The following is a 26,350-nucleotide window of genomic DNA, read 5'->3' on the forward strand; positions in this document are numbered from 1 at the left end:
CAGTGATCACCTGTACAACATTAGCTGCCCCAACCTCCTCTATGGCATCTCTCAAAATACTAAACTGGAACTCTACATCCTTACGCTTCCCTGAACAATCCACAGCTTTTAGAAAATAAGAACCAGCAAGGCATGTGACAATGATATTGATGAGTGGACGATGTCTAACATCAGTCCACCCATCACTCACAATAGAGCAACCAGTCCTCATCCAAGTTCGTTTCATATCCTCCATTAACACATTAATCTTGGAATATTCTTTGTCTAAGATAGTAGTCCATAGCTTATGATCTCCGGGGGGGGTGCCTGTGGGACCGAAATTGGCTATATCCATGAACATTTCTTTGAAGTAAGAGGAGCGTGCCACATTAAATGGGATGGCATTAGCAAGAAAGAATCTACCTACAGATGACTCTAAAGCTTCACGTCCTTTTACATTAAACAAAGCTTCTACTGACCCTCCCTTCCCACTACCCATCTTCCTCTTTCCTCTTGCCCCAATTTGACTACTACTAATAGTGGATGTCGTAGGCCTAGATACTTGTGAAGATGCAAAAGAAGGTGTTGGGACTGCACCACCTTGTTTTTCCATTTCTGCCTCCATATGCAATCTATGACACTCTAACCTCTCCTCATCGTTTAAATTTGGACAAGATGTGACCCCATGGCATGGAAGACCCAAAAAGTGAGATTTTACCCTTGTGTAGCTGCCCCTAAAATCTTTCAAACAAACATGGGAATCCCACACCCTACTCCCTCCAAAAGATTTTTTCCCTTCACCCCTAGGCCTAGGTGTAACATATTGGAGAAGAGGTTTGTTTTTATTTAAAGGGCCCTTTGCATATGTTTCCATAATTTTTGAAGGGCATTTAAATATGCTAGGTTGCTGCCCACTACTTCTAGATTTCTCAACACTTTCACTTGTATTTCCACCAACCACTTCCACTTCATTGTCAGTACTACTGTCACTCCCATGGCTGCTCATTGTTTTGTATTTTGATTATTTGAATGAACTGATAAAATACAAAAAAGAAAAAAGAAAAAATCGACATTTCTCTCATAATATTATTATTAATAATTTAATATATGATATATCATATGCTAATTGCTAAAAGATTATTAATATTATAATAATTAACAATATGAGTATAACTATATGCCCTAAAGACTAGAATCTGGTTTTTAAATTTTAATTTGTTAATGTTGAATGGACACAAAAGCCTTCAAAAAAAATTAAAAATCACATACCTGTGGCTGTCAAAACCCTGCAAATGCCCCCCAAAAAAAGTATTTCAATCTGTTGTGGCTGTCAAAACCCTGCAAATGCCCCCAAAAGTCTCCACCGAAGCACCAAAACCAGAAACCCGTCCTATTTCCGTCGGCTGCAGGCTGCACAAAAAGGGCGTTTTTAACTTTTTAATAGTTTTATGTCTGCCGTTGAAAACATTAACGATATTGTTATGTATTTGGCAATTTGCGTTGGGTTTTTGTGCTATGTGCTGCGATATATAATATATATCATATAGATAAAATCATATATGATATATATCATATATGATTATATCGTATATGATATAATCATATAAATTATACAATTAAATTTTAAGTTTTTACTTTTTAGTTTTACTTTTTAATTTTTAGTTTTTTATTTTATTAAATATTTATATCGTATTCATAATACATATAGTTATTTAATATTTATATCATTTATTAATTTTTAAACAAAGACGTAAGTTATAAACTTACGTTTTTAACTTTTTAATATTTTATATTTTAATTTTATATTTATAATATGAATTTCAATTAATATTTAATATTTATATTTATAATATGAATTAATCAAAATTTTAAACGTATGATAATTGATATATATTATAAAATTAATAATTATTATTTATCAATTATGAATTTCAATTAATCAATTAAATTAATAAATATAAAATTTATTTTTAATTAATGTTTATTGTTTTCTTTTAATTTTTTTTATTTTTAATATTATTAATAACAATTTGAATAAATAAAAAGGCCAATATTAGAAAATTAAAAAAAAAAATTGAAAATTTCAATTTTTTAATATTTTTTATATTTTTTAAAGGCCTTAAATATGGGGGACGTCTGGGTGTCCCCGGGACGGATTGAGGACGTCCCAGCCGTCCCCGAGACGTACGGACGTCCCCCAGAACTAGGGCAGACGTCCCCTAAAAAAACAAGTCAATTTGGGGACGGGGGGAAACGTCCCCTGGCCGTCCCCGAGTCCCCGAAATGTCCCCAGGACGGGGACGGGGGTTTTCAGGTCGGGGACGCGTCCCCGGGTAACTCTGAATATAACCAATCAGCTTTGGATCGTTGCACCTTCCATACAGAATGCCATAGTCTGAAGTGCCTTTCACATATCATAGCACTTGCTTCACTGCAATCCAATGATCAGCTTTCGGGGTCATCATAAAGCAAGAGATGTAGCTGACAGCAAAACAGATGTAAGGTCTAGTGGCAATAAGATAGATGAGGATGCTTGCTAGTTGCCTAAATTTGGTTTCATCTACTGCAGGTGAATCAGACTTGGCTGATAACTTCAGCCCTTTCTCCATAGGTGTGGAAGCACGTTTACAATCCTGCATTCGAAACTTGTCAAGCGAACTGCGGGCATACTTGGACTATGAAATAAAGATACTGTCACCAATCTGCCACACTTCAACACCTAAGCAATAATGGAGAAGCCCCAAATCTGTCATGTCAAAAGCTTGGCACAAGTCCTGTTTCATGGCTGTAATCAAATGTGTTGAATTGCCAATAATGATCAAGTCATCCACGTAGACAACAAGAAAGAGGATATCATCACCGAAGAGTTTGACATACAGTTTAGTGTCAGAGGAACTGTGTTGAAAACCATGTTCAACCAAATACTGATCAATCTTAAAATACCAAGCCCGAGGGGCTTGCTTCAGGCTATAGAGAGCTTTTACCAATCTGCAAACCTGATGTTCCTTACCAGGAACCTTGAAGCTAGGAGGTTGAGTCATATAAACTTCTTCCCGCAAGTCACCATTGAGGAATGCACTCTTAACATCCATCTGATGAAGTTTCCATCCAAACTAAGCTGCAATGGCGAGAAGAAGACGAATTGTACTCATCTTGGCAATAGGAGCAAAAGTCTCCTCGTTGTCAATGCCCTCCTGCTGTGTAAAACCCTGAGCAACCAATTTGGCCTTGTACTTATCCAAAGTACCATCTGCATGATACTTGACTTTGTAAACCCATTTACAGCTGATAGGTTTCTTCCCAGGAGGCAAAACAGAAAGAACCCAAGTGTTATTCTTCAGAAGACTATGGTATTTTGTCTCCATAGCCTTTTCCCACTCAAGAATGCCTTTAGCCTCGGAATACGTTTGGGGCTCATGGATATTGTGGATGGTGGCCATAAGTGCAAGGTGGACTATATTCTGTTGCTTTCTCTTGCAGCAAACTGATCTATCCTCAAGAAGCTCATCATCACGAAGATCTCCTCTAGTCTTGGCCCACCATTTAGGCCTGAAGGTAGAAGTACCAACATCTGGCATTGGAGGAACAACATCCCCTAGAGTTGCTGGAACAAAGTCATCTGGATGCGAATCCTATGAAAAATCAAGTGGTGTTGGATCAGTAGATTTCTCATCTTCAAAGTCAAAATGCTCTGAAGCCCTCCCATCATGGGAACCAAGAAGAAGACAAACACCAACATCAGAAGTCATCATAGACTGAGTCACAAGACTAGGAGTAGTAGAAGGCATAAATGGACCAGTAGTCTCATTAACCACAGCATCACGACTGAAAATGAGATGATCTGTCTCCACATCAATCAACCTGTAGGCCTTGTAGTCGTCATTGTAACTAGTAAACATAAGTGTTTGACTCTTTGAATCTAGCTTACACGCTTAGCCTCTAGAATCCATACATGAGTCGTAGAACCGAAGACTTTCAAATGGCCCAATTTAGACTTGCGTCCTGACCAGGCTTCTTCAAGAGTCATCTTCTTAACGGCATGTGTAGCTGACCGATTCAAGAGGTGGACTGCAGTGTAAACTGCTTCAGCCTAGTATTTCTTAGGAACATTGCGAAGCTCTATTATAGAACGAGCCATTTCAGTAATGGTGTGATTTCTTCCTTCAACTACACCAATCTGCTGAGGGGTGTATGGTGTGGTGAGTTGGCGTTTAATGCCATGTGTAGCACAAAATGTAGAGAAGTCATTGGAATAGAACTCCCCCCCATTATCTGACCTTAGAGTGGCAATCTGAGAACCAGATTCTTTCTCTACTAAGGCCTTAAACTGCTGAAATGTACTGAACACATCTGATTTATTTTTCAAAAATACACCCACATTTTATGGCTGAAATCGTCAACAAATAACAAGAAGTACCTGCAACCAGTAACAAATGGAGTGTTCATTGGCCCACATACATCAACATGACAGGCTGCACAAACTCCATGATTTTGAAGTTGAATCTCAAGTAGACCAATAACCAAACCCTCCCGATATAACTGAGAGAGATAGTGCACGTTTAAGTGCCCATAACGTTGATGCCAAAGTGTTCTAATGGATGTACTCCTAGCAACTAGAGTGTGCTCCTGAGAATTGCCAAAATCAACAAGTCTATACAAACCATGATCCTCAAGTCCCATAGTGATTGTAGTACGAGTCTCCCCATCAACAATAGGGCAGATGGACGAACTGAAGACAACATCTAATTGAGGAGAATGCCTCATGATCTAGCTGACGGAGAGGAGATTATGTTCCATGCCTGGAACATAGTAGACATCAAGAAAAATTAAATTTCTACCTCCAGAGTGAATCTGGACAGTGCCCTTACCAACAACTATGTACTCTTCTCCTCCTCCAAAGATTACTGAATCTGAGAATGGTTCAAATTTCGTGAACCAATCCCGATGATGAGTAAAATGTGGCGAAGCCCCTGAATCAATATACCAGGTAGAAGAGTGGACTGGATCTGATGTTCTCTTGGCCATAAAAGCACAAAATGGAGATTCTTTTTGCTCAGAGTGTTATGCGACATTTGCCTTCTGTTGAGACCCTCCCTGCTTCTTCTGTTCAGAAGCCAAACGAATTCGACACTCGGCCTTCATGTGACCAAACTTATGACAATAATTGCACCGAACGTTCTTCTTCTTCTTGCTGTCTGGAGAAGAACCAGAGCCTTTCAACTGAGAAGATGGAGCCTTCCCTTTGTTCTTCGCAGAAGATTTTGCAGAGAACACTTGCTCGATGGAGGTGGAACTAGTATTGCTTCCAAGCTGTTGGCGCCACCGATCTTGCTGTAAAAGCTTGTTACAAAGATCGAAAAACTTCAAATCGACGTCAGTGGAAGTGATTCAGCGTTTCAATGAAATGCTCATAAGATTTGGGTAAACTTTTTAGTGTGATGACGACCATGTCCTCTTCCTCCATTGTACGACCAATCGCCTCAAGTTGGTCACAGATGTCCTTGATCTTGGTCAAGTGATGCTGCAGAGGTGTCCTGTTGTCCATCATAATCGAAAAGAGCATGTTCTTCAAAAAGAATGCTCAGCTCTTGTCAAAGGTTTCACGAAGACTCTTCAGATGATCCCATATCTCCTTCGCTGTTTTGCCGAACAGTACCTGAGGTAGTTGCTCGTCTGTGACAGAGTTTGACGAGCATGACTGCTTCGCAGTTGCGCTCATCTCATTTGTCCTGATCTTTTCCAACATTAGTTGGACGTTGAGATGTGCCCAAAACAACTGCATCAAGACATCGGTACTCAAAAATGGTTAGCCTACGCTACTTCCAGGTGTTGTAGTTGTGGCCGTTGAATTTCTGGCTACTTTCGAGCATTATATTTGTCAGAGATGGCATCACGTACCTCGAGGTCGAACTGGTGAAGGCACGAATTCAAATGCACGAAAACTAGCAGATGAAAACAAAAGGTTTTTTTGTTTTCTAAATTCATCAAGTCAGATTCGAAGGTAAAAATTGAAACCCTAGCACGATTTTCGAGGCAAAAAAATTTACGGAAGACCCAGAAAAATCAAACGAAGACCCATAAGAGCATTCAAAAAACTCACAAGGAATTTGTAATCAGAATTATTTTTCAACTGAAGGGTCAAATCTGCGAGCTCAAAAAACGAGGCACCAAAAAAAATCTAACAGCAACCCAGTTCAGATTTCGAAAAACCAACAAAGATTCTACAACCGAAAAAAAAAATTGCCTTGAAACGGAGAGTCAAAACCCTAGGCGAAGATGCAAAAACCCTAGCTGCGAAAAAAAGAACCCAAAAAAAACGGACAGGTACCTAGATGGCGGAAATATTTCCTAACGCCGAAAAAAAAGACTGAGGGTTTCTTTTTTTTCCACCACAGAAAAAACACCGCAAAATATAGAGTCGTCGTCGAAAAAAAAAAAAAAAAAGGGCGCGAACAAACGCGGGCAGAAAACCGCAAAAAACTGAAAATCGCAAAATAACAAAACGCAACACAAAGGGCGCGAAAATCAAACAGGTCGCGGAAAAAATCGCGATTTTTAGAAAACTCAAGGGGTCTGAAGTAGAAAAACGGGAAAAAATTCGCATTTTTGGACCCCCACAAACCAGGTCGTGAAAAAACCAAAAAAAAATCGCAATTTTTTGAACTCAAAAAAAAATCGCAAAAAAAATTCGCATTAGAACCCTAAGTCGAGAATTTTACAGACGCAGGTTGGAAAAAAATCCCTAGAACAAACCCGCGATTTTAAATCGCGTTAGTAGAAAATGGAAAACATGATTAGGGTTTTGAAAAAATAGGTTTCGTGCCCTAGCTCTAATACCTTCTGAAAATCAGATTCACTAGTAAAATACTTCATTAATATTAACTAAAAACAAATTACAGTATATAGAAGTTCCAAAAATATTGTAGATATTAATTATGATACCTACTTCTATCTACCTAATATTATCGACACATTAAATACAATATTGACCATTAACAATATAAGGAATTATTATTCTAGCAATGTCTATGTTTGAATAGTTTTGTTTTCAAACCTTATTTATTGATATCAGTGTTACAAGAATCAAACTCAACTCAACGTACAAACTCGGTGCTATCTCAACAAATTGAAAAACCCAAGTAATTCAAAAAAATATTTAAGGATTTAAAGCTTGTTTCATGCACCCTTTAATAAATAGACATTAAAGACACAATAAACAAATATCAAAACTAAAAATATAAGTCTGGCTTAGAGGAGCCAATTACTGATCTAAACATCACTTCAAATCATGCATTGCCATCCAAGATAGGTCTTGGATGATAATGTAGCCATGATATATTGCTGTGTCTTAGTGACTGGTGTGTATATTCAAGTGAAGAATTTATTATTAATGTTTTCTTGAAGCCTTCAAAACTGCATGTTTTGCTATCAAGCTCGTTAACAAAGAGGAACAATTAAGTGAACATATAAATGGTTACATTCTCGTTTGACCTAAGCTAGGATAGTAATAGATGGGATTGTTCTATGAGTTGTCTGTGCAAGGCATGATGATACATTTTTGCATTATGAAAATGGCATTCCTTGCCAACTATGACTTGACTTATATTCAGCAATACAATGGCTGTAACATGCCAACTTTGCCCATGGCAATCCTTTTATACTAAACAAGTTGTCCAATGTATGAAACAAGATTATCCTTGATTGTGGCTTTGACTGTGCAGATGTAGATATTTGCAATAGGGGAAATGCATTTTGTAGATTTAATGATCATGATTCATCATTGGCATATTACTTGCTTAGACTTATAGTTTGACAGGGGTTTGAGGGCAACGCACCAATGGGGTGAAGGGGCAGTGCTTCTCGCAAGGGTTTGGGGGCAATGCCCCCAATGGGGTCAAGAGACAGTACGGGGCAGCGCCCCCAATAGAGTCAAGGAGCAGCACCACTTGCAGGGGTCTAGGGGCAAACACCCCTAGTGTGTTCCCTGTCACGATACAAGGCGAGGTCAAGAGTCAAAGCTCCCACCACCAAGTCCAAATGAAGACCTTCAAAACCACAAACCTTCATGGCGCAAACCATTTTCATTTTTTTTTTAAATCCTAGATGGGCATGTCATAAACCCAAACAAGCATTGAGAGGTTGAAAGTTTTTTTTTGAAGTAACTAATATGTCAGATTAACACTTTATATTTTTTTATTATCTTTTTTCTTAATTTTTTTCACCAGTCTGGGTGAATCCAGGCAACACCTGTAATTATGGTTAAATTTGATATCAGCATCATATTGTACCAAAGAACCTAATATATTGTTTTGTTAGCCCCCCTCAAATGTGTAACCACAGGCTAGCAATGATGATTTATACACGCTATTAAGTGGCTTCATGGAACATGCATGTATTCTTCTAAATAATTTAACATATGATACAAAATACCAGAAAGTTCAAGACTTACTTCTGCGACTGTTGTCCGCAAGTATTTTGACACATAAGGTGGCTTCACTTGCAAAAGATTGTTGTCTTTTTGCAATTCTAATAAACAGTCCCACTGCAGGTCCAATTCAGGAACAGTTGTTGCAGAAAGAACAATAACATTCCGACATTTGATCTACAAAATGCAATACAATTAGATACCTATCATGGTCATTGGCATTTTAAAATGTTCTCATGCATATGCAAGGTTCTAGATGTAACAAAGGATACAAATTCATAAGTGTAATTATTGTATGTAATAAGGAAAAAAGGTGCTCATTACAGATACCTAGCAGAACCATTTCTTATAAGAAGATTATTAATGATGTGGGATCTGTTGGGGAGAATTGAAACTTTAAGAAGTTGAGCAAGAGAAGCTCAATTTATCATCTTAGAAGTACTCACCAGAGGAACAGGTAGCTCATCATGGTGCAACAATTCAGTTATACCCTCAGGTAGCCGAGCCATCTGGTTTAAGCATTGGGAAAAAATTACATTAGCAGATTAATATCTAAAACATGCATAACTTTAGGACTAAAATTCTCTTAAGATTAAGCAAAAGGATAGCTTAAACAAAATGGAACACCTAGAAAAGAATCTATAAATGGCATTTATTCACACATATTATTTCCCACTTACTAGCAATGGGATTAAAAGCCAACTCAAATTCAGCTGCAGAGATTCAAATACTTGTGATATATCTATTATTAATAGATTCAAAGATGTTAAACCATGGTATGAAAATATATAACATCAAGAGTGGTGAGGAAAATTTCTAGCGTAAACTTCTAGGACAAAGCCATATTTGGCTAATTCAATAATTCCTCAAAAATAACACAGACATCTAAACAAAGTAAGAGCCAAGATGCTATCTATACCTTATGTAGTAATTTCATATAATACACCATCTTGCTCTGCAAACTGCCATTATTGTCAGTAGTCTAAACCAATGCAGTCAATGGTATGGCATTGAGGTAAACTGTAGTAGGGACAAAATGCAACTGATATAACTTTACTAATAAATCCTTTAGTAAGGATGAAACCTCGCCACTTAAGATATTAGCCTGGGAAATACAGAAAGACAAAACAAGCAAATAATATAACAGTTACCTGGACCTTGAAAACATAAGCAGTTATAATATTAGAGTGTGCATGCAAGACAACTTGAGCATTAACGGAATGTGACATTGTCAACCACTCGTTCAAATATTGTCCAAAGGGATAACTATGCCTACAAGGACATGTTATAAGTTCAGCTAATACCCATAATGGACCGCCTTGTCCAACAGACACTGCCACTTTATCATGTATATTGTTGTGCCCAACTAGAAATCAGAAATTCTTCATATATCATGTTCCATATTATTTACCAATAATACCTATAGATCATTATCTGAATTCCCAAATTGTGTGGCCAAAGTCCACACTGCAATGTGTACCATACAGCCATCTGATAAAAAGAAAGCAAAAACAGTTAGTGCTTGGGGGAAAGGGCTTGGTGCAATAACCATAAAAACATGGCTTTATGAATGAGAGTCGTCCAGAGGGAACAGCTGGGTCCCTGTGATCATCAAGAAAAATGTCCGTTCTGGTTGAACAGAAGAATAGAAAGTTAAATCTCTATCTATCGAGTAGTTTCTCTCATTGTGAATATTTTGTTAAATCCCACCTAATGAACAGGAACAGTGCAGAACTGCCTCAGTTATACCTTGTGACCTGAAACCTAAAAAATTAGAATCAATTAAAATGCATATGAATATGTCCTTACGTCTAAGAGGTCATAAATTTTCATTATGCACCAGAAAATCTGCAAAAGCAATCGATTTTTTAAATGAAAAAATATTTGACAGAACAGAGATAAATTACACTCACATATTATCAAGAATTGCCAAATGGCAGAGAGATTACGTTGTCAAGAGAATTTGTTTAAAGAACGGAACATAAAAATGCCTATCTATTACTGTGAATCTCTTCTCATTGCTAAACATTATAACCTGACACCTAAAAATTAGAGTCAATTAAATGCATATGAATATATCCTTGTGTTAAAGATCACATTTTTACATAAATTTACATCGCATAACAGAAGGGCTACAAAAGCTTCAAGGATATAAGAAATAAGAATAATAGAGTTGACCAAGAAAACCTAGAGAGTTACACACACATGTTACCAAAAGAAATGACCAAATAGCAGAGAGATTAGGCTGTCGAGAGACTTTGTTCTAATCATTAATGAAATGAGATGCAGATACTTCTGAAGATTATATCCAACACCATAATGAAAGAAACTAGAGATTTTAACTCAGATACCATCCCTCAGCTAGGTCTAAATAAAGTGAATCTTTTGCTTTTATTTAGTTGTCAAAAATCCAAAACTATTAGAATAATATTAGCATCTTTCTTATTTAATGGTCACTGAGGTATTTTTAGTTAAATTACTTTGTTTCTATTTCTAGCTTCAATTAACGATTGTTTCATTTAGAAACATCATCTTTGTAATTGCCTCTATGTACTTCATTATTGAATTCGTCAATCATGCAATTACCAAAATATGGTATCAGAGCAATTAAAAATTCTTGGGCACTGTAATTTTCCCCTTAATTTTTTTTATTTTTCAATAGCAAGATTACAATCACACCAATCACCCATTAGGGTTAGAATAATGAAATCCAAACAACTAAAGGGAACCCTACACCTTTTGATCACCGAGAGCCTAGACTAGGAGGGTGAGAGCATACGGTAGCAGGGGATCGTTAGTAATAACCTGCTGAAGTGCTGAATACAATAATGGGCGGCAAGCCAGCCCCTTCCACTTATCCAGCGGTTGAATCAAGAAGCTTGGCGGTAAACCAGCCAAGAAAGCAACACTCCCAAAACACGAATCACTCAACCGCAATGTTTCAGCGGGAGGATTGAATACACCAAACAAGCTCAACTCAACCGCTTATGCTCCAGGAGGATCATTACAACAAACATCACTCAACCACTTATGTAGCAGGAGGACCATTACAAACAGATATCACTCAACCGCTTATGGAGCGGGAGGACTGAGTAACAAATATCAAAATATAGGCGGCAAGCCAGCCTCTTCCACTTTCCAATGGGAATGCTTCCAATCCAGAAATGGTTAGTAGTACTACTACTTAACCTTACAATATAAAATAGAGAGATAGAATAGAGAAATAATGCTGTCCAATGCTGATAAATTTCTTCAAATAGTTACTAACTCCCAAAAGAACCTTCAACATGAATTCATGAAATCCTAGGATCAATAACATGCAGACCAGCAACTTCAAGAAACTAAGAAATGCTCAATTCTCTCTCCAAACTCACCCAAAAACACCTCAAATCACTCCCAAATCAACTAACCTACTCACACTACGAAAGGCACTCCCAAACACCAACTTCTGGAAATTTGTAATTTTATGACAGCAAGCTGAAAACCCACCAAATCACTCATATCTTTCTCTATACTTGACGGAAAACCCCCAAACCAGATGCAAATGAAAGATACAAAGAAGGCGATAAGGATAGAATAGATAAACAGCAACTAACAATGCCCCAAACCCAAGACACACAACCCAAAGCACCTCCAGCATAGGGCGTACCAAAGCATAAATTCGATTTGCAAGATAAATTTCAATACACCACGAAAACCAATGCAAACTTACAGGAAGAATCGCCTAGGACATCGAAAACCAAGGAGCCAATACCCAGAAGCAGCAGGAGGTCACACGAAAACTTATAAATGAAAATATGCTTCAGCCATGACTTCCCCAACACCCTGGAAACACACCAAAACTTGAACTACAGTAGAACCAGCAATCCCACACTTCAACAAACTCGCAAATATCATTGAAAGGTCAGGTAAAACAGCTAGGTATTGTCTTGCAAGTACGAAACTGCACTTAGCTAGGAAGGCTCACTTCGAAACTCAGATTTCAGTTGCCAAAATGGCAGCATAACGATGCAATTTTTCAAGATGTCCAAATGGGAGGCCAAGCACCTGTATTTATAGTTTTTTCCCTCTGAAATTCAAATGTAAATGCTCCCAAATTCACCTCTCCAATTTGCATTTCATTTCACTATCACATGGCGTCCAAATGACATTTCATTTCATTTCCCAAGGTGGGCGCCCAAGTTGCATTTTAACCAATAATTAAATAAGTTCGAACTTGCCTAAGTCTTCAACAATAACTTAATGCATTCTTCAAATTTCAATGCCTAACTTAGGAAAATATAACATTGATATTAGATATAAATATGTTTTTTCCTAAGTCGCCCAATATAACATTAATCAGTAATAAAATAATTAAATATTAAACCTTAGGATAAGGAAATAATGTTTAATTAAATCACTTAGGACTCCAATGTTGATTATCAACAAAATCCAGGATGAAGCTGAGCAATGAAGACCACTGAACTGCTACAGCATCAGGACCCTGTCCAAACTACTAAAAATAGAATTGCTCAATACTGCCACTTACTAAAAATAGTAAGTCATGGAATACTCCTCCGAAAAACATGATCTACGCACCCGGAGAAAGAGCTTGGAAAGCTCAGTAAGACAGCATCACCCAAACAGCCAAACCCTAACTTACTAAAAATAGTAAGTTCTCACTTCACCAAAGAATCAAATGCATGTTATGCCACCCCGGAGCTCATGAAATACTCAAAAGGAAACCATAGACAGAACTGAAGAATTCCCTCCTAGTAAACCCTAAAAAGCTTGAGCAGAACTCCACAAAAGTTGGAAACCCTAATTCTCCTTTCCACATAGCCTATGGGTCTCTGGAATAGGCCAATGGACCACTGAATGCACATCACTGAGAAGGGGACATTACAGGCGCCTTCAAACTTCGTAATTTGTGAGTTTTTTCACATGAAATTTCTTTCTCTGGTTTTCGCGCTCTTGTTTGAGGATTTATTTCGCGACCACTTTCGTGAAAATCGTGGGTCATTTTCCAGCACCTACGTATGAGTTTCTTTTCCGACCCACACAACCTCTGTTGTTTTCATTTATTCTCTTGTTTGGCAATGTTTGAATCCCACGTTCGTGATTTGGTAAGTCGCGCCGTCTTTTCTCAGAATCACGGCACAAACAATTTGTTACTACACACGTTTTCTATTCTGCGCTACTAGATTTTTTTCCGCCCAAACCATGACATGATTTTTCGGCATTTTATACGCCCAACTCACGACGGGATTTTCCAACATTTTCTAAGCCCGGCCTGAAAAAAAATTAACAAAAAAATCGTGGGTTCAGTAGCGGACACAATTTTCTAAAAGTCACGATCTTTTTCAAAGTTTTTGAGTGCAGCTAGGACATCCTTAGCGCTCTTTTTTCTCAATTGTGGGTTTCCAACAAATTTTTCCCACCCTAGGGTTTCAACTTTTTTTATTGCAGTAGTTATTTAAAAAAAAAAAAAAATCGTCGGCTTGTTCGGCAACAATTAGGGTTTTTGCTGCACATTGTATCTCAAGATTTGTGTTTGTTAAACAAAATTTCCTACTGCCTTGGGATTTGCGCCTCAAAATTTGTGCCTCGACATCCGTGTTTGATTGCATTTTTCAGTGCCTTGGGCTCTGTGTGCACAAAATTCGTCAGTTTCTAATCTGTTATTAGAGTTTGCAACCAATAGTGTTTTTTTGTGCTTCAGGAAGCATGCAAAATGGCGTCTTTGACAAATGTTATGCTAGAGAGCAATCAAAAATTCAACACCCGCAACTACAACACCTGGAAACAACGAATGCTCACCATCTTCAAGTATCAGTGCTTGGACAAAGTTGTGTTGGGTACTACACCTCATCCTACCATCGCCGGCAAAGATCAGGACAAGTATGATGAGCGCAATCGTGAAGTTGTCATGCTCATCAAACTATCTGTCACTGACAATCAGCTGCCACAAGTCCCTTTCAAGAAAATAGCTACAGAGATCTAGACCCACTTGAAGGATCTCCATAAAACGTCAGACAAGAGCAAAGCATTCCTTCTAAAAAACATGCTCTTTTCGATCATGATGGATGAGAAGATGTCCTTCCAGGAGCATCTAATGAAGATAAAGGATATCAACGATCAACTAGAGGCGATTGGTCAAAAATTGAGGAAGATATGGTGGTCATAACTCTAAAAAGCCTACCAAAATCTTATAAACACTTTATTTAACACTTTCTTCATAAGTATGGCAATATGAACACTTTAATGAAAAGCCTACCAGTACTAACAGTTCGGTAGATGCAACTACTGTCATGAGTATGGCCATATGAAGAAAGATTGCAAGAAAAGACCGGCATCTATGCAATCTAGACAAAGAGGGTCTCAATAGAAGGGCCATGCTTCCACGCATTTTGACCAAAAGGAGTCTGCCTTCTATGCGTTCATGGCCAAACTCCCATCGGATCACGTGAAATTATTTGCCTAGTACATTGGCTCTGGCGCCTCTCAGCACTTCACACTTCATTGAGATTGATTTACAAAATGCACGCCTTTCACTAATTCAATGATCTTTGGAGGAGGCGAAGAGTATACTGTTGTCAGAAAGGGCAACGTTCAGATCACGTCTGGAGGGAGAAACTTGATATTTCTCAATGTATACTTTGTCCCAAGGATGGAACTCAATTTGTTGTCAATTAGTTATATCATGAGCCATTCTCCACAACTGGATGTCGTCCTTAGTTTGCACAAGTGCAGCATTGTTGACAAAGAGACTCGCACTACAGTTGTTGTTGGCCTTGAGGATCGTGGTCTTTATAAACTTATTGATATTGGTGATTCTCAGGAGCTCGCCATGGCAGCCAAAAGTTCTTCCATAAGCAATCTCTGGCATTAGTGCTATGGCCACCTAAATGTACACTATCTCAATTAGTTCAAGAGGGTCTGGTTGTTGGGTTACCTAAGATTCAAACTCAAAATCATGAAGTTTGCAGAGCTTGTCAAGCTGGAAAGCAACATCGAACTCCATTTTCAAATGGTGATTCTTGAAGAGCCTCCAAAGTTTTGCAACTGGTACATGCAGATGTTTGTAGGTCGATGAACACTCCACCAATCACTGGATCCAGGTATTTTCTATTATTTGTCAATGATTTTAGTAGAAGAATGTGGGTGTCTTTTCTTAAACACAAATCAGAGGTGTTTAGCATGTTTCAGAATTTAAAGCCATAGTGGAAAAATAGTCAACTCTTAGGTCAAACAATGGGGGGGGGGGGAATTTTGTTCTTTTGATTTCTCCAACTTCTGTGCGACACATGGAATTAAGTGTCAGCTTACCACACCCTACACCCCTCCGCAAAATGATGTTGTTGAGCGGAGAAACTGCACAATCATCAAGATGACCCAATCTATGTTGGAACACATAAATGTTCCAAGGAAATTTTGGGCTGAAGTAGTTTACACTACAGTCTATCTTCTGAGCCGATCTCCCCCGAGCCATTAAGAAGGTAACCCCAAAGGAAGCCTGGTCTGGAAGGAAGCCTGGTCTGGAAGGAAGCCCAAAATCAGTCATTTGAAGGTCTTTGGATCTATACTTGTGTTTGGATTCCACATGCCAAGCGCACAAAACTAGATTACAAGAGCCAGAAACTCATGTTCACGAGCTACAATGATAACCACAAAGCTTATCAGTTGATTGATGTAGACACTGACCGTCTCATATTCAATCGTGATGTTGTATTTGATGAAGAACAAGGGCCCTTTCAGCTCCCTTCTCCTGTTTTGAGCCCTAAGGATCAGCCTTTGAAGGCTAAGGATTTGGGTGTTCATCTTCCTTCAGGTCTACTTGATGGGAGGGATTCAAATGACTCAAACGCTAAAGTTGTGGAGTCTCCCGAGCATGATATTGCACCACCCGACTTTCCTCAAGAAAATTTTGATCTGCATCTAGATGACTTTGTTTCAAGCACCCCAAGTGAAGTTGATCCTCCTAACTTGGATGTTGGTGCTTCTACTCTCCAGCCTAAGTGGTGGGCCAAGACCATTCTTAATCTTAATGATGATGAACTTAATGAGGGTAGATCAACTAGAAGCAAGAGCAAGCATAATAACATTGTTAACTTTGCTCTTACGGCCAACATTCACAGTGTGTATGAGCCTCAGACATATTCAGAGGCTAAAGGAACACCTAAGTGGGAACAGGATATGGAAGCTAAACATCATAGTCTCCTAAAGAACCACACTTGGATTGTGTCCGATCTTCCACCTGGGAAGAAACCCATTGGTTGCAAATGGGTGTACAAAGTCAAGTATAAGGCTGATTGAACTCTTGATAAGTAAAAGGCTCAATTAGTAGCCAAAGGGTTCTTGCAGAAAGAGGGCATCGACTATGAGGAGAGCTTTGCTCCCACAGCCAAAATGAGCACCATTCAACTTGCCCTCGCTATCTCAGCCCTATATGGATGGAAAGTCCATCAAACGGACGTCAAGAGTGCATTCCTCAATGGTGAGTTGCAAGAAGAGGTCTACATGGCGCAACCTCCTGGTTTCAAGGTTGTCGATAAAGAACAGCAGGTATGCAAACTGCCAAAAGCACTCTATGGCCTCAAACAGGCTCCTCAAGCATGGTACATAAAAATTGATGAGTATTTAGTTGATCAAGGGCTTTCAGAGGAGTCCTTCCAATCCCAATCTGTATGTCAACAATATTGGTGGCGATATCCTTCTTCTTGTCATCTATGTTAATGACTTGATCACCACTGGTAGTGCAGCACATTTGATCGAGCTGATCAAACAGAACTTGTGCCAATCCTTTGATATGACAGACTTGGGACTTCTACATTATTGTCTCGGTGTAGAGGTTTGGCAGACAAATGGCCACATTTTTATTTCTCATTCAAAGGATGCCAAGAGTTTGTTGGATAAGTTTCAAATGCACAATTGCAAACTTGCATCTACACCTATGGAGAAAGGGCTGAAACTATCAGCCAAATCGGATTCACTTGTAGTGAATGAATCAATGTTCAGCCAACTAGTGGACAACCTCACATATCTCACCACCACTAGACCCAACCTCAGTTATGTTGTGAGCTACATATCTCGCTTCATGACAACCCCTATAGCTGAACATTGGGTTGCAACGAAGCATGTGTTGAGATAAGTAAAGGGCACTCCTGACTTTGGCACTCTGTATAGCAGAAGAAAAGACCCTAGGCTCATTGGTTTTACAGACTTGGATTGGGCAGGTTTTGTTGATGACAGAAAGTCTACTTCTAGGTAAGTCTTTAGTTTGGACACAGATGCAGTCACATTGACCAACAAGAAGCAGCAGATAGTAGCTCTTTCCTCGACCGAAGCAAAATATCGGAACACAGCAGCTTGTGAGGCAGTTTGGCTTCGAATGATGTTTTTTGACATGCAAATGTCTCAAGCTGGTCCTTCACCCTTGTTCTGTAATAATCAAGGAGTGTCGAAACTTGCCAAAAATCCACTCTTCCATGAACGGACCAAACAAATTGAGCTTCATTGTCATTTCATCTGAAAGATTGTATCAGATGGATCAATACAGTTGCAGTATGTTCCAACTGAGGATTGGACTGGAGACATCCTCACCAAGTCTCTGAGCCCGAACAAGTCTGTAAAATTTAGGGGGTAACTTGGTGTAGTCGATAGATTGACCATTGAGGGAGGGTATTAAAGTAATATTAGCACATTTCTTATTTGATGGTCACTAATGTATTTTTAGTTAGATTAGTCTGTTTCTATTTCTAGCTTCAGTTAACGATTGTTTCGTTTAGAAACATGGTCTTTGCAATTGCCTATATGTACTTCATTATTGAATTAATCAATCATGCAAATACCAAAACAGAAAAAAGACATGCCCCTAGTTCACTATTATCAAAGCATGTCTAAAGTTTAGACTCTAAACTATATGGTTGCCTCCCAGAAGCAGAAATGGATTTCCTTAGTTTCTAACCATGCTCCCAATCATTATTACCAAACCATGCACATGCTATGCTTGTAAGATATTATTAAGAATAATGATCACCCACCCTTTAGACCATTCTCTAAGGCATATAAGAAGCAGTAAGAGAAGCTGGCGTCATCATGTCTCTTAAATACTTTCCACAGCACAGACCAGCTGCGCTTCTCTTTCAAGAACAAGAATTTTTTTAAGAGTATTTAAAAAGAAAATGTTATACAGATAAGGGCCCATAAGATTATCAACTTGAATGCCTGCTTGTTAAATAAATAAGGAGATGTCAGAATATATTTTCCAGTAACACAATTGCAGACATCTGTCACTGATGTTCGAAGTCTTCAGGTTCCCTAATGGTTTTAACTTTTATAATTCCTGGGTCATAACATGTTTTAATTTTAATTAAGCTATAATACTATATATAGGTCGCTACAAACTTTAAAGCATCAAGCTAGCGATTTGCAATTAAAGTGTTTTCCCATAACAAAGGATTTAGAGATTGCATATATGTCTAGCATGGGTACAAATCAATTGATAGTCCATGATTTTTTGGTAGTCAACAAGTAGCAATAACTTGGGAGCACATTAATTAAGTGCATGGTAAGTTTGCTTTCACTAAGCTCACCTCATTCTGATCACCAGCATAATCAGAGCCTACAAACTGTCTAAGATACTCTTCAAATTCCTCATCAGGTGCCTACAAACAATATAAAGAATTTTTATTATGATAATCTTGTCCATTGTCACATAAGGGATCAGGAATAAGAGCATGTCACATTAACACTTAATTTTACACAATCCCTCTAATAACTTTTCCAAAAATGCATCATTTCATATTGACTTTCATGATCACAAGTTATAGAAAACTATCAACATAAACCATTCTTAAGGGAAATGAAAACCACAATGTAGGTGTACTTTCAACCAAAAAGAGTAATATCTGGCCTATGATATCATTCCATTTTAAGAACCTGATTAAGTATCTTCTCTATGAAAGATTTACAATTGAGTATCTTGTTTATGAAAAATTCTGAAAGTCTTGATAATCAAAAAGAACTTGAAATATATTTATTGATAGATACAATCATACAAAATTGCTCAAGATAACAAAGTCCAAATGAGACATTATCTCACCAAGCGAACATCAAAAGCTTTTGCAACTCCAGCCACCGAAACATCAGAATGAATAGGTCCCACACCACCAAAGATAAACACCTGAAGTAATCAATTTTGCACTAAATATTATGGAAATTTCCCAAAAGTCGCTGTGATAAATAGGCTGACATCAAAGATTGCTATGCATTTGAGCACACAAGTATACCTTGAATGAGAACAGTAAATACAATATAAGGCAAAGAAAAACAAGAACTACATAATAAGGCAGAATACCAAAGTTTATAAATTTTACCATATCGCTAGCTTGAATCCGCTGTTCAACTGCTTCAGATATGGCATCAATCTGCGTTCATCCGAAAAGTAAAAATGCTACTCCTCAATATACATGGCTGAGCAGATCACCTATTAAGTTGTAGGGAGTTCATATTTAAAAAAGGTGTACAGTACAGCATGCAAGAAAATAAAGTAGAGTCATGATATTTTAAGCCTTTTTTCTTCAAGTCAATTGGCAGGTACACAAATTCTCAGCTAACTCGTCAGCCACTGGAAATTTCATACTTTGTAGCTATGTAGTATGTACAAAATATACATAGCCCATAAAACATAGTATTTGATACAGACCACTGTTTTATCTTAGATAAAGACAACAACAGGTTAAGAAAAATATTCAATTCATGTAATTGTAATTAGTAAACTTTCTATTTGAGATTCAAAATAAGTAAAAAATCATACACGTTGGATGCTCGAACCAAAGGAGTCCTTTGTATTAATGTTCATCTTGTTGTACGCAGAGATTAAAAGAAATTAATGTATATGAAAGGAGAATACCACCAAAACTTTATATTTACAGTCTGCATTAGTATGACTATGCAATACATGGATGTGTGATGATAGGATGTGTATTGGCTGGATAAAACCAAGTACAAGAACAAAGTAAAAAGAAACTAAAAACATGAAGAAAAAAATTAATAGTCAATCCATAGTCTCAACTTAACATAGAATTTAAGAACCACAAATTTATTTTTTTAACATTATTGGTAAAGGTGGATTTTTGAAAGTGCCCAAACCCTTTGACAAAAGCTAGATAAAGGAGCAGAGAAGCTCCACAAAGGTACCATGAAACAACAAACAACACTAAAGCTGCAAAACATAGTCAGAAGTCACAATGAACAACATCATGGAATCAAAACAAGTGAGTCCCACTCGACAAACTAGTCAAGTAGTTTAAACCCAGATAACTCAAGAAAGGTCTCAGTACTTGCTGTAGTTCTTTTCGTCGAACTACTAAATTGGAGATCCACTATTCCCTTTTTAAATGCCAAACCACTTGCTATAACCTTCAAAGAATTCAAAGAATTACTTGTTGATCTCAAGCCCAAGTGACAAGAAGAACACATACACTCCAACTTTCTTTTTCCTTGGCATGGACTGTTAGGAAATGGTGCAGGAGCACCCTCAAGACCTGATGCCTACAAGAGGCAAAGTTTGAGTTTTTGTCTTCTTTTGGGTTGTTTCATGTTAATAAGGTCATTTTTTACCAATTTCAATCATTTGGGGTCATTTTGCAAAGTTTTGGGTCATTTGTGTAAAAGTTGCAAAAAATGCTCAATTGTTGTCGATGTTGTCATGTAAAAGTTGCAAAAGTTGCATTTGTTTTAGTTATGGGCAGTTTGTGGTCGGTTGAGTAGTTGGAAACGCTTGTAAAACCATAAATATGTAATGCCAACTTCAATTTGGGGGTTGGAGAAAGATGGAATAAAGAAGAAACTTGTTCTTGAAGCATTTTAACATTGTTTTTCTGAAGTTTTACACTATTTCCAGTCTGAAACGCTCCATTGTACGGCCTATTATGGCCTCATCTCAAGGACTATAATAGATGGATGGAAAGATATTCGTTTCTAGTTTCAAATGCCTTTTGTTTCATTAAATTTCATTGAGTTTCGTGTGAGATATGGCCATTTTGGTGAAGGCTGCCCAGTTTGACAGTTTTTGGTGAAGATAACAGTCTGCAAACACGTGTTGTACACCCTAATACACCCTGTTATGGACCTGCACATGCATGGAATAGTTAGATAATTAGGCGTTTGTTTAATGAAATTTCGCTGAGTAATAAGGAAGTTATTACATTTTTGGTGAAAACAGTCTAGAACCCTACCTAGGGTTTCTAGTTGACATGTTTAATCCATAACTTGCCTTCCCACCATTGGTGGGACCATAAAAATTGGTGAGAAGGTCTGTAATGATGTTATCTAAAATGCCTCCAAAGGACAGGGTTTGATTCATTCATTTTTGTGAGATTTTAATGACTATCATGGGTTATTTGAGTACCCTAGATTGATGTTGGTCGTTTTAAAGTCCACCTCTGCATCATGAGATGGTAGAATAGATCCAGAGAAGTACTAGCCTCATCTTCATTACAAATAACCTCTTATCCATCAAGCACCATCATGCTCTTCTCATCAACAAGCTCCAATAGAAAGGTCTTGATCTCCATTCCAAGGGGAGCTAACACCAGCTTACTTCAGAGTGATTAAGCAACATTGATACTGTAGGTGTTAATGATATTGATTGCAATATTGATCATAACCATCATAAGAGAAGTATATCCATCTCCGAACGCATGAACATGATCGACAAGGATGTGTCAGAGTTATTTATTAAAGATTCAATCTAACAAGATCCCTTAATGGAATCACGAGAACACCTTAAGACATACAATAAATTACTAACACTAATAAGTCGATTAAGTCAGTATGATTATGAATATCAATTAATCATTGCTAATCGATAAGCATTAAAACAGCAATTACACAAGTCACTATAAGCATCAGCAATTACGACTAATCACATCCCTTGAAAGACAAAACCGATTCTTATGAAGAAAGGCATTGGAAGGAGATGTGTCTCCTTGATCATGAAGAGGTGCAACCGTTGAAGGAAGAAAGTTATATGTAATGGTGGAAGTCCGTCATTGGAAAGGAAGGACGGGAGGAAGTTTATATCGGCAGTTCGAAGTCGCTCTTGGAGAGCAATTTGGCCATTTAAACACCCCGCCGATTGCACAAGAAGTCAAAGGATATATCGGGGAAGCCACCCAAACATTGCGTACATCAATTGGTATATCTGGAAGAAAAGTCCTTATTTCATTGCGAGTATATCTCTTCACATCAGGAGCAGCAACTCCAGATCTGCATATATTATTGTTCGCATCAGACCTAGCAACAAGGATCATTGCAAAATCCTATCGGCATATTAGGCAGAGCGTAGGCATCTAGTTGCAGATTAGAGTATCACCGTGGCATAAATCTCATGACCAGGGACAGCACTGTACTCATTCTGCATCCCTCATCAATATTGGGGAATAGGAAACTTATTGGACTATCTTCACTTAGCATTTGCACCATTACATCTATGGGAAAGAGCAAGTGCCATTGATGTAGTGACCTTACTTGCATATTTATCTTTGTGCTATTAATTACATCAATTTATAAACAAAAAAATCAGATATTGTGATCTATAATAAGCCCAAGAAAGTGAGTAACTGTCCCATAATCACTAAGTATCTTAATAGGGGCATTACATTACATGTTTCAAATTTTGTAAAGAGAAATCTCAAAGATTGTAATCAGTTATAACTGGTAATTGTGATATTCTTAGAGTCGGTGCTTTAAGAATTTCTGAGTTGGTGCTCAGATTATTAATTTATGGTTTTGGAAGAGTTGGTGCTCACATAAGGTATTTGGTGATTCCTTGGGGTTGATGCCCTAAAAGATTTGTAAACATTTCCATTGTGAGGCTGGATTAGGACAGTAGATCCTAGCAGCATTTCTCACCGTGGTTTTCCCATCTTGGGTTTCCATGTATCTTCTTGTGCATTGGTTTTATTGTGTGGTGCATTTCAGATTTCAGTTTGATGCTCTCATTTAAGGATTCAGTTTAAAAGCTTTTAATAAGTTGGATAAGAATTTAAAGTTTTATTTACTACTGATTCACAATCTCAAATGTTCATAGTCAGTTGGATACTATCATGTCTTCATCCCTAACTACAACTTCAACTATAGCTTTTTTGCTTTGATTCTAACTTCCACTTTGATTTTGACAGTGTAATTGGACCAATGGATTTCTCAAGTCAATTGCTTCTCACAACCTTCATTATTCTTGTTGTTCCACCTATCAAAGGGATCATCTAATTTCATGGTCTTCCCTCTTACCACACAATGATCTTCTCCTACCTTTGTTCAGGCTTAAAGGCACAAATTCTATTAGTCTCCAATGCAATCATCAATAGGTATCGAGTGAGTCTATTGAACAACATTGGTTCTTTATGAATATGAATTGACTTTGTGTAAGCAACAATGCCAACGTTTACTATCATACTATAACACCACTGATTGTAATATAAAATTATAAATAGAGCACAACAAAGCACACCAAGAAATTGCATATGCAGAACATTGATCACTTTATTCAAGGTAGTGCTTATACAATTCAAATGTAGAATGATGAGGACTATGTACACAATTAGAATACCTTCCCTGACTATGAGAAGCATATTTAAAATACTTGACGATAACACAAGTGTTGACAACTACTGACAACCAATTTGTAGCAACTAACAACAAGCCTACAAGTGATTAATACATAGTTGGGTACAAATATATTAACACATAACAAATTAATTTATATGGACTATAGTGTCTATTTTCTTCAATTGTTCTTTGATATTAAACATTCAACATCTTAGGTTTCTTCAATTCTAATTGCTACATCTTGGAATTAGTTTCCAAACATGTTCCTTTTTCTTCTATCACATCTCGAAAGAACAACATCCATATCCTTGAATTGCTTCTAACAAAAAAAAAAATGATATTTAATTTTCTAAGATGTCATCAGTCAATGGTATAAAATCTATGCACTAAATAAGTTTCTTTTTGACATTGGTGCTTCCTATGCTCTTCCTACTAATATCAAATAAATGTACCGTATGATCTTGCACATAAAGAACAGATAAAGAACTAGTTAAACGTGCTATTCCTAAATTACAAAATATTTCCATGCACATCAAAGCCTGGTGTATGAATACTTGTGTGCAAAGGTAGTAAAGGAATTCAAATCACATATCAACAAAAGGAATATAATGAATATAACAGCCAAATATGTAACATGTGAAAAGCCAACTAGGATGAAAATAATCCTTCCAATAAAAATAAGCCATTTGAAGGTGGTTAAAGCCAAAACGTTAATGCAAGCCTTCTTTATGAAAAGACTATATTAAAACCAAGAATTCGAGCATACAGCCAGACCATCAAAAATATGGGCAGGATGGGATCACACCTCAAAGGCAAGCCCACAGTGCCAGGAGGAAAAACAACCACATGGCCCCAGAAAAGGAAACCTCCACAAACCAAGCAAGTTCATGGCCGCACAGGGGAAACAGCCATAAGTCCAGTTCAACAGAAATAAAAAAGAAATCATCAGTTTTGACAGAATAAAAAAGAAACCAATACAATCATGCCACAAGGGCAACACCAGTAGTTTTTTTTGGGGGGGCGAAGGGTAGGGGGTGTGGACAGGGAGGGTGCTACCCATCTGGGTTAATGCAAGTTTGAAGATGATGAGAAAAACAAACAAAAAATTCTCCTGCCTTCTTGTTTTCTAAAAATTTTGAAGCGCATCTATCATTTTTTCGGAAAGGGCAAGTATATTCCTTACATCATTTGGAACCACTGCGCGATAGTTGACTGCCCAACCTATGGAGTGAAGCTTCCTGCTCAAGGAAGATCCAAGGTGATCCTCTACAGCACCTTGCCTGCCAAAAAAGCTCGAGAAATCAGGGAAAAAAATTGGAACTTGCCAAACTAGTTGGATGCCACAGAAAGCAGCTTAACTAAGCTATATCCATCAAACATTTTTTCAGCATAAATAATGAAAGTTGGAGAATACAAAAGAAAAAACCCTTTTTCACTCACACAAAGTCCTCACAAAAAGTAAAGCATGAAGAACCACAAAATGAAACCATAAGCATCATAAAAGTCATACATTATGTGTCTAAAAATTTTTAGTGATAAAATAACAAGGCCTCTAATACATGTTTCTTAAATTGAGCACATATTATTGTAGTAGTTGCACAGTTCTAGTTAGAGATTCACTTGACACTTGATATCAACAAGACAGCACCTTTGGTCCATTTTACTGTTTCCTGATGGTTTCTTGTGTCTCTTTCAGATCTCTGAAAGAATATGTTTGTAGCATGAGAAATCTTCGTGCATATTTTGTCTATATATGTACACAAGCAGCTGATATGCTTTTCGTACACAAGACCCTTGCATTCATTATCATGAGTTTCCCAGCTACAGACTAAAAAGCTTGTAATTAAGGAAATCCTTGTAGCCACAAGGATCATTTGATAATATAGACAAAAGGAAAAGATACATCAAGTACTTCAGTGTTAACAAGTATTGCATGAATGGTCTCACACGTATATTTTATTGAGCCAATGCTGGTGTTTTTTCCAAATTTTTTGTTATAAGAACAAATGTAAACTTTCAGTGTTTATGTAAAAAGACAAGTATATATGAAGTTTTGATATTTTGTTTGGTTGATTTCTATTTCTCTAAAGTGCTGTTTTGCACCAGAACTAGAGTAGCTAGCTGAGATTATATCTATGTTTGCAATATTAATAGATAACTGTTTAGTATTAGTCTATGTCAGAACCTGTGGTTCCTTTAGAGCCTATATATATGAAATGCTTATTTTTTCGTTCCTGTTTATTTTTAGTGCTGAGGGTTATATTAGAACCCTGGGGAAGGTTGGCTGAGAAATATCTAGAGGAAGAAAGATTTAAAGGTTTACATATGCAAACATATCAGTGAGACTTTGTT

General features: G+C 37.4%; 1 protein-coding gene across 4 annotated transcripts in view; it reads right to left on the bottom strand.

Annotated features, from left to right (window-relative positions):
- The window catches only part of LOC131067543 (uncharacterized), a 111,452-nt gene that overhangs the window by 46,344 nt on the left and 38,758 nt on the right, over nt 1–26,350 (bottom strand). For 2 of the 4 annotated variants that reach the window (XR_009111837.2, XM_058002625.2), the window contains exons 8-14: nt 25,182–25,278; nt 19,762–19,812; nt 19,488–19,568; nt 18,979–19,050; nt 8,851–8,913; nt 8,429–8,581; nt 1,249–1,389 (exon numbers count right to left, since the gene is read on the bottom strand). Coding sequence is in view for 3 of the 4 variants with exons in the window: in XM_058002625.2 (XP_057858608.1) it covers nt 1,258–1,389; nt 8,429–8,581; nt 8,851–8,913; nt 18,979–19,050; nt 19,488–19,568; nt 19,762–19,812; nt 25,182–25,278 (649 nt within the window). In the remaining variant the exon portion in view is untranslated. The remainder of the gene's footprint in view (nt 1–1,248; nt 1,390–8,428; nt 8,582–8,850; nt 8,914–18,978; nt 19,051–19,487; nt 19,569–19,761; nt 19,813–25,181; nt 25,279–26,350) is intronic. The other 2 variants (XM_058002604.2, XM_058002613.2) reach the window with 2 other exon arrangements.

This window comes from Cryptomeria japonica, chromosome 5 (genome assembly GCF_030272615.1).
Source record: "Cryptomeria japonica chromosome 5, Sugi_1.0, whole genome shotgun sequence".
In the NCBI taxonomy this organism is placed as follows: Eukaryota; Viridiplantae; Streptophyta; class Pinopsida; order Cupressales; family Cupressaceae; genus Cryptomeria; species Cryptomeria japonica.